Source organism: Diospyros lotus, chromosome 3, assembly GCF_014633365.1.
Source record: "Diospyros lotus cultivar Yz01 chromosome 3, ASM1463336v1, whole genome shotgun sequence".
Lineage (NCBI taxonomy): Eukaryota > Viridiplantae > Streptophyta > Magnoliopsida > Ericales > Ebenaceae > Diospyros > Diospyros lotus.
The window spans coordinates 40783623-40792170 of NC_068340.1; the positions used below are offsets into that span (position 1 = coordinate 40783623).

Below are 8548 nucleotides of genomic sequence, written 5' to 3' on the forward strand. Positions count from 1 at the left end.
AATTTTTTAAAAATAAACTATTAAAATAAAAAATAAAAAATAAATTTAAAACTCAAAAATAAAAAATAAAAAATAAAAAATAAAAAATAAAGAGAAGACAATCTTATTTTTTAATTCTCTCTCTCTCTCTTTCTCTTGCTCACTCGAATCACTTTTTTAACAAAAAAATCATAACACCAAAAATGAGATGTTTGTTTTCATGAAAATAAAAAATTTAAAAACTTTAGATAAATGCTCCCTTGGTGGTGCTTTGCTTGACAATTATATTTTAATTTTTAAGTAAGATTAGAGTGTGAACGGTTCTTGGTGTAGCGGTAAAAGTATTTTTAAATTTATTATATATAGTTGTGTATGTAAATTACGAGTTTAAATTTTTATTAGTAACTTGGTATAGTTTAAATTTAATTACGAGTTTAAATTTTTGGGGCGGTTACGTTTACCCTTATACGACGTAGTTTTAACGGGGACAAATCGCCTGCTTTCCCGGAATGGCGGTGAGGCCCCAGATGACGTTCTTACTTCCTCAAACGTGCTGCCACGCCGGGGGTTTCATAAAGCGAGACGGTACGAAATTCCAATAATACCCTCGTCCTCCCTCTATAAGTATATCCAAAAGTAGCGTCATCATCACCGTCCATCCTCTCTCCATCCAACGGATCCGACTCTCTCGTCTCATCGTGCTTCATATCATAGCAAAACCCTAGAGATTTTCGCGCCACCCTCTGCAAAAACCGATTCAGCAAAATCCAATCTTCTTCTCGTGGGAGCAAGAGGCGGAGAGAACACCGCTCGACAGCCGAAGAGCGTCGCGATTATGGCTTTGTTGATGGTAATTCGAGATCTCGCCGCCCTTCGGTTCGATACTGTTTGGTAATCGCACTACGATTTCTTGAAATCGTTGCGTTTTCTCGACTGATCTTGTGTGGATCTTTTTATGGGTGGAGAAAGGGAATCGGAGCCGGTGAAGCCCTGATTCTGGCCGGATTCCGTGAGTCGCTGGTTGTGTTTTGTTTGATGGTGGTGTTCCGACTGTTGAGCTCTGTATTGAGCAATCTGAGTCGGCTACTGAACTGACCGAGTCAGAGTCCGAGTCCGAGTCAGGGATAGAGTCTACCGAGTCAGGACCGAGTCCGGTGGTTAGTTGCGGGTGCATTAGGGAGACGCCAAATTGGGGGTTCGAAGAGGTTCATTTGTCATCTCTGTGGGTGTCCAAGTCGGCCCTGTCAGGGACCCAAGTCGAGTGGTGAGTGGGACTGTGTTTAGTAGGCGGAAGAGTTGTGAATTGAAGAGGAAAGTCGAGACGGAGGTTTGGCCTCGTTGAGACCACGTGCCGATGCCTTCTGTGGGGATGAAGAGGACGACAAGGATTTTTGGGGCAAGGGTTTTGAGGTCAGGAAAGCGGTTGTGTTCAGAACCAGGTGAGCGGAAGCGTATGAGAGCCGCCGCGCCGCCAGCTGCTTGTGCAGAAGACGGCTCGGAGTGGATTGAGCTTCTTGACAATTCAGGCAGCGGCGGCGGCGACGACAATGAAACTCTGTCAAAGGAAAATGGGTGGCAACGTGATGGAGCTTCAAAGCCAAACGCGACTGTAATGGATACTGATAAAAAAGTAGCAGAACCCAAATCGGGGAGAAATAAAGTTGGAACGTGTCGCAACGTTTACAGTAGAAAAAGAAAGAGAATTGATGCCAAAAATTCTGAACTTGATTGTGGTTCGGAAGATAGAAAGTATGGCATTCATTTTTCCAGGAAGCAACGGCGGAACAAGAAAATTGGGGAAGTAGGTGGGAGTTTGTGCTATGCAAGAAGTAGGGTGCTTTATGCTGTTATTGACTCTTATTCTTGCGCTGGCGATTCTTGGATTGCTTGCGTTCTGAGTTTGATTCTTAGTTACCTGAGCAGGATTAATATGGGACTGTTGCAGCTATCTGCATTCTTGTTTCCTGAACCGCTAAGTCATGTTTTCTCATCACAAGGGATTCGTTTTTTGTGGGTATGTTATTATTCAATTTACATTTAAGATTGCCAGCCATTATATATTTTACTGGGCGTTTGAACATTGGTTAGTGTAAATTGCAGAAATGCATTCATTTGCAAAATTTATGGGTTTGAAGTGGTTGCAGTTGAAAATTCCAGCTTGTTTAATTGGGCCCAGGGGAAGGGGAGGGAGTTTGGTCCATTTTTATATCATGGGTATTGTTTCTGCTTTGAAATTAACCATTTTAAAACTTTATCCATATAAAGAGCCGAGTAAAAAAAAAAAAAAATTCAGTTTTTACTACTTTTGATGTCTGTGAGCATTTTATAGCACTTCTTTCTTATGGGTTGAGTTTACTATCAATAGATTAAAATTCATTTACAGAGAGCATAGTACTTTGTGAATGCCTGTTTTCTGTTTTTTGGCCTTTCTGTTGATATTTCATTCTTATGCTTTCAGGACTCTCCTCCTACTAGAAGATCTGGAATTTGCACAATTTATGGAACTAGGGGTTCTGCACCATTGTTTTCTGTGGATTTTTTGGCAGTTCCATCCTCCTTCATTTATTTGCACTCGACTTTACTTCTTCAATCTGCATGCTTGTCGAATGTTCTTGCAATTTCTTCAGATATGAAGGACAATAAAATGAATGATGCCATGGAACACATTTCATGTATTCATTCTGACAGGGATTCTCCTGGAACCAAAATCATAACATCTGGAAATAATTCTGGAAAGAGGAAGTTTTTATACTCTGCTTTGTTCGCTCCTAAAGTTGGTTGTAAAGTTGCACAATTTGGAAATGGTGCTAATTCTGGTGCTATTCTGAAGAAGAATTCTGTGAGGCCTGGGAGAAGGAGAGTAAAAAATCCTACTGTTTTGTGGGGCAACAAAGGTATTGCTACTTTGGTTGCTAAATATTTTAGTTCTAGGCAAGATGGTATTCTGTTGCCTTCTGTAGCATCTGATGGTGAATATCTGAGTTCTGTTCAGAAGAGTTCCATACAAAACATCAAAGAACTGAAATCATCTGGAGTGGAATTGGCACAGGACATTGGTTCAAAATGTTGCTTTGCAAATATTTTGGTAATTGAATCAGACACATGTTATAGAGTGAAAGGTGGCACTGTTAAGCTGGAAGTTTCTTCTTCAAAACAGTGGTTTCTTGCAATTATGAAAGATGGGATAACAAGATTTAAATTTGCTGCAAAAAAGTTTATGAGACCTTGCAGTTCCAACCGAATGACTCATGATATCATATGGACTGAAGATAATAATAATTGGAAGTTGGAGTTTCCAGATAGGCAAGACTGGTTGATTTTTAAGGAACTTTATAGGGAATGTTTTGATCGCAATGTGCAGGCTGCAACTGCTGAGTTCATCCCTGTTCCCGGTGTGTATGAAGTATCAAGTTATGCTGACAGCTACAGAGTTCCATTTAAACGACCAGATTCATACATCAGTGTGAAAGATGATGAGTTGTCAAGAGCGTTGGCAAAGACAACGTCAAATTATGACATGGACTCCGAGGATGAGGAGTGGCTCAGGAAGTACAACAGCGAGTTTCCTGCAAAAAATGGGCAATGTGGACATGTCTCAGAAGAGAGCTTTGAATTAATGATTGATACCTTTGAGAAGGCTATCTATCATTGTCCAGATGATTTATCAAATGAGAAAGCAGCAGTCAATGTCTGTTCAAATCTAGAGAGAAAGGAAGTTGTTGAGGCTGTGTATAGTTATTGGATCAAAAAGCGGAAGCAGAAACATTCAGCACTGGTTAGGGTCTTTCAGGTAAAAGCGCATTGTAGTGGAAACATCATTTTACCTGGGAGATCTTTATTTATGATTATCTGGTATGGTTGTCATGTTGGAGTTTATCTTACTCTCTTGTTGTCTATGAATTGTGTTCTTGTTACACAGAAAAAGAAAAAAGGAAAAAAAGATAACACTGTTTGTATATTCTTCTGCCCTATTTAGCATTTTATGATTACTGCATGTACATCAGGATCTGCAAAGAAATTGTTTCATGTTTGTTCTATATTGTTCATCGAATAGAACTATTTATTTAATGCTCCTTGTATATGTCCAAACAAGTGGTGCTTGGTGTCTACCATATAAATCAACTTTATAGTTACATCACTTTCTGATCTTTATTACGAGCATGCCATTTTCAAATACCATTGGGCTGTTGCCTTGCTTTATTTAATTTCTTCCCTTTTCATCTGATCTTCTTTTTAGACTATTCACGATCAAGTTGTTAAAAGGTGTGAAAAATGATTGTTCTGATGCTGGTGCTGGAGCTTTTGAGCCAGTTGTGATTCTACAGCTTGAAATTGGAATTTTTGGCAGTTATGAAGTGCTCCACTTCCCCCTTCTCATGGGAAAAAGTGTTGTTTTCTTCTGCCCTTGAGGAAATTACCATTGTTAGACGTTAACTACTTTTTTTATATGACAAGGATTTGGTTAGACAATCTGTTAGATTCCGCGCTGTGGTTGGACATAGCTCTTTTTGTTCCTGTTTTTGTCTTCTATATTTTCTTATCTTTATCATTACTAGATTATTGTTTTTGGAGGAAAGCATGAAATGATGGAGGCTTTATGATGCTTTTAGCTCTGAAACTAGAAAGTTAATGCGGGGTGTCATGCAATCAAATGCAGATTGTGAGTAGAGTAATGGTAGATGCCCATGCGACTTCTCAAAACACATATTCCAAACTGTCTTAGAGATGGATGTCAGCACTTTGATTTTTTATTTTATTCACTGCACCTCTGAACTATGATTTTCACAAAGTGAATGAGAATTGCAAAACGAAAATAAGCCATGGGGAATACTATAGTCCTGTTGTGCTGTGTGATGACTCGGTGCTGGCAATTATCACAAGGAATGCTGTACTTGTGTTGCGTGATGCCTACAAACTTATGGAAACTGTTGAAATTCTTTCATGTAAAGAGGAAGCATTTGTTCCCGAAGATCTTGTCTCTGTTTTCTCACTATGCCCCTCTCCCCTGTTTGTTGTTTTTTTTCTTTGTCTAGAGTTGTATTACATGCTTCTGTGTCCTATGCAATCAAGCTTGTAGTGGGTTTCATTGATTGGGTGGTCTAACTAGATGATATTTCCTGGCAGTGTTATTCGCTAGCAAGAGCTCAACCGCTTTCAAAGCCAGTTCGACAGAAGAAAAGGTCCTTTAAACGGCAGGCAGGTCCTTCTCGGAGATACAAGCAGCCAACTTTCACGCCAGGTGTGTGTTTCAGTTCCTTTGCATTCACTTAGTAATCTTTCCATTGTTCTTCAAATGTGGTACCCCATTCTATGTGGCTTAGCTTCTGAACAAGGAGAAAGATGAATAGAGGATGCATTTGATTCATGGTGTTGCTTCGTCATTAACCCTATTCAATCTTTAGAAGTCTTGTAATACGTGTTCATGTATTATTTATATGCTTTATCGGGTATCATAACATTATTAAGTTATTAACCCTTCTATTTATGCTCAAGGGCTTCCTTCAAATCCTCGAGCAGTTTGTGGGTTGAATATGCAGTTGTAGTGTGTTGCCAAGCATCTAGGGGTGCAGTTGAGATTCTTTAATGTTTTATATCTTAAAAAGTGAATCTGTTTTGAAATTCACAGCTAGGGCCCCGGAAGAAGTCGCTTTGGAAGATGAGAACGCCTTGGTTAAGGTCCAAGAAGCCAAAACTAGAGTGAGTAGATCTGAGGCTTTGGCTGTTGTGAAGCGCCAAAGAGCGCAGGTCCTAATGGACAAGGCCGACTTGGCGACTTATAAAGCCGCAATGGCACTTAGGTTTGCTGAGTCTGCTGGTGCCGCTGCCTCTTTTTTCCTTGATTTAGAGCTGTAAATATTGCTGATGCTAACTCAAGAAGCCTGTTTTTAATTTGCTTTGGCAGTCTTATGGCTGTTTTTTGAAGCCTTTCTTGAGATCAGCCTCTGAAGAAAGTAATGTAATTTTGTACAGATTAAGATTGTTTGTACATCATGTATTATTAACTAGATAACACCCAGATTTTGTACTAGGGTTAGGGTATTTGCTTGATTTCAACAGTATAAAGAAAAGCAGAGAGAAAGATACCCGGGTTCCTTTTGGTGGATTCGGTTACTTATACAAAGCTAGTATTCGTTCTTGTGGCCGACCAAACATAGTTGGATCATTGTTTGATATGTTGTTACAGAGATTAGAATTCTTAATTCCTCCCGAAATGCGTGCTTACACGATCGGTGGTGTTGGCTTGCGGGGCCGTGATTTTGTGTTTGTTGGCATTCATGCAAAATGTTTAGACCTCATCTAGTGTGATCAAGGCTTTGATAGATTCTCGTCATCTTAATAATCTTTAATTTTGGCTTGTAGAAACTTGTCTGGATATGTCATGATATTATTGGTTCTCTGTATCTGTGGCCTATTCTTAGATGGAGAGAGTTAAATCCAATGGTTGTGGTTTATCAGCTAGGGCACAAGATGCCTCTAATGGCAGTTGCACAAGTGGTTGTGTTTAGGACAACATGGTGTCCAATCTGTACTTAAATCTTTTGGGGCCTACACATATAGTAGAAGACGATGAATTGCAATCAATGGGCCTGATCATTCTTAAATGCAGCAACAGCAATTGCTACACTTAACAGTGGCCACCATTGCCCCTGCTTTTATGAAGTGAACCTAAGAGCACGGACATTAAGTGAGTGTGATTTTGTTCATATTTTTTAACGATGGTGATCATAATTCTCAGTGCTTTGGGGTTAAAAATAACAAAATAACCCTAATACACTGGAAGTTATGGTCACCCTCGTTGGAGAAGGTGAACAAAATTGCACTCACATTAAGTGCCAAGGCACCAAACTCCCAAGACCTAAGCACGGACATCATAGGCCACATCATCTGCGGTCTAGTCTACGCTGACATTATGGGATCACACAAAAAGACAATTAGACAAATGCCTTTGAAGCAATTAAAAATATTAAAACTGCAAGAGGCGTTAATCAGATCAAATACATGCGTCTCATAGTCTATGGATTTTCATAACATTATTTTAATTCAGCCGGCTTGTGAAATGCTAAAGAGATGCATTGGTGTATCCACTGTTCAGTGATGCCATTTCAGCCGGCTGTAAAGCACACTGATGGATGAATTAAAACAAAAGAAATACTTTTTAGTAATTAAATATATTTTCCTATATTTTTCTACCCTTTATCAGATAATAAAAAAATATTGTTACAAAAATAATTAGCATAATAGATGCTGTGCCCTTTTAATAATTAAAAAAATATAGTATTTAGTCATTGATATACAAAACGTCAAGATTCAACGTCTCAACTATTAAAAATTATTATTTTAAGTTTTTAGCGTGATAGAATATTAGTATGTGTATGAACGCGCATATTTTTGAGAGTGACATGTTACATGAATGACCAGTTGACAGTATTTGAATAGGCTGACTGTCTTATTATGATCTCTCAATAATTAAAAAAATATAGTATTTGATCTTTAATATACAAAAACGTTAAAATTTTATATTTTAATTATTAAAAAAATTATTTTTTTAAGTTTTTAAAATAATAATTTTTAATAATTAAAATATAAAATCTTAATATTTTACATATTAAGAATTAAATATCATATTATTTTAATTGGTGAGAGCGTCATATATGTTAAGTTAAAATAATTTTAATAACAAGAAGAAAGTATGGATTTTTATGACAGTGATGAGTGAGTCAAAGTAACAAAGGATTTGCTATTTCCTTCTTCTCCTCACTCCTTTTCCTATTTAAAAATGGGGTAAGTTTCCTTCAAATAGCAACAAGTTATGATATCCCAACTCTATCAACAATTATACCTAACCCATATCTATAAAGCATTGACAAAGTCTCCCACTTTTTATTATTTATTTATTTTAAAAGTATTTTGTAGATTTATATTATATTTTAATTTAAAATTATAAAAAATTATCTCTAAAAAAAAGTTGGATAGGAATTCTTAAAGTAACTCGAAGAGCCTTCTTTGTCGTACTCCCTATTAAGTTATAAATAATTCACTTCTTGTTTTGATTTTATTTCAAAAATTGTGTTTATTCCAACAACACTCTCAATTCCTCTATCTATTTGACTCTTTATTTTATTTATTTTTTTATAAACTTAAATTCTATTTATTTTAATATACACATAATCAATAATTAAATACATAAAATAATTAAATACATGCATATATAAAATTAATAATCAAATAAACACATACATAAAATCAATAATTAAATGTACAAAATAATTAAATACTCATGTACACAAACTCAATAATCAAATACACAAATAAATAAAAAATTTAAAAAATCACAAAACCACTGGGATGATGGACAACAGTCGTTCTGCTCATTCTGCAAGTCGTCGATCATTCGTGGAGTCATTGCAACCAATTGTTTTGTTGGTCGCTACAACCAGTGGATCTGGCAGTCTATTTGTCTTCCGTCGAGCCTGCACCTCTCTTCTTTGGTTGATCCTTCTCTTTTTTAGTTGATATCGTCCTCTTCTAGCATTGATGGCCGTTGTGAGAGAAGAAATGGGCGATATTG

At 37.1% G+C, this 8548-nt stretch overlaps 1 protein-coding gene across 1 annotated transcript; it reads left to right on the top strand.

Moving 5' to 3' along the window:
• The first annotated feature begins 621 nt into the window (after positions 1 to 621).
• On the top strand, positions 622 to 6129 carry LOC127796506 (uncharacterized). Its single transcript, XM_052328666.1, has 4 exons — positions 622 to 1993; positions 2438 to 3769; positions 5104 to 5218; positions 5606 to 6129. The coding sequence occupies exons 1-4, from the start codon at positions 1334 to 1336 to the stop codon at positions 5830 to 5832; spliced, it is 2334 nt and encodes a 777-aa protein (XP_052184626.1). The 5' UTR covers positions 622 to 1333; the 3' UTR covers positions 5833 to 6129.
• The last annotated feature ends 2419 nt before the right edge of the window (positions 6130 to 8548 follow it).

Bases quoted from the DNA above. Each gene is read 5' to 3' on its own strand.
- LOC127796506 (XM_052328666.1), top strand. From the start codon at position 1,334: ATGCCTTCTGTGGGGATGAAGAGGACGACAAGGATTTTTGGGGCAAGG. The intron at 1,994-2,437 runs GTATGTTATTAT...TTATGCTTTCAG, and splicing joins AAGGGATTCGTTTTTTGTGG to GACTCTCCTCCTACTAGAAG. The intron at 5,219-5,605 runs GTGTGTGTTTCA...TGAAATTCACAG, and splicing joins GCAGCCAACTTTCACGCCAG to CTAGGGCCCCGGAAGAAGTC.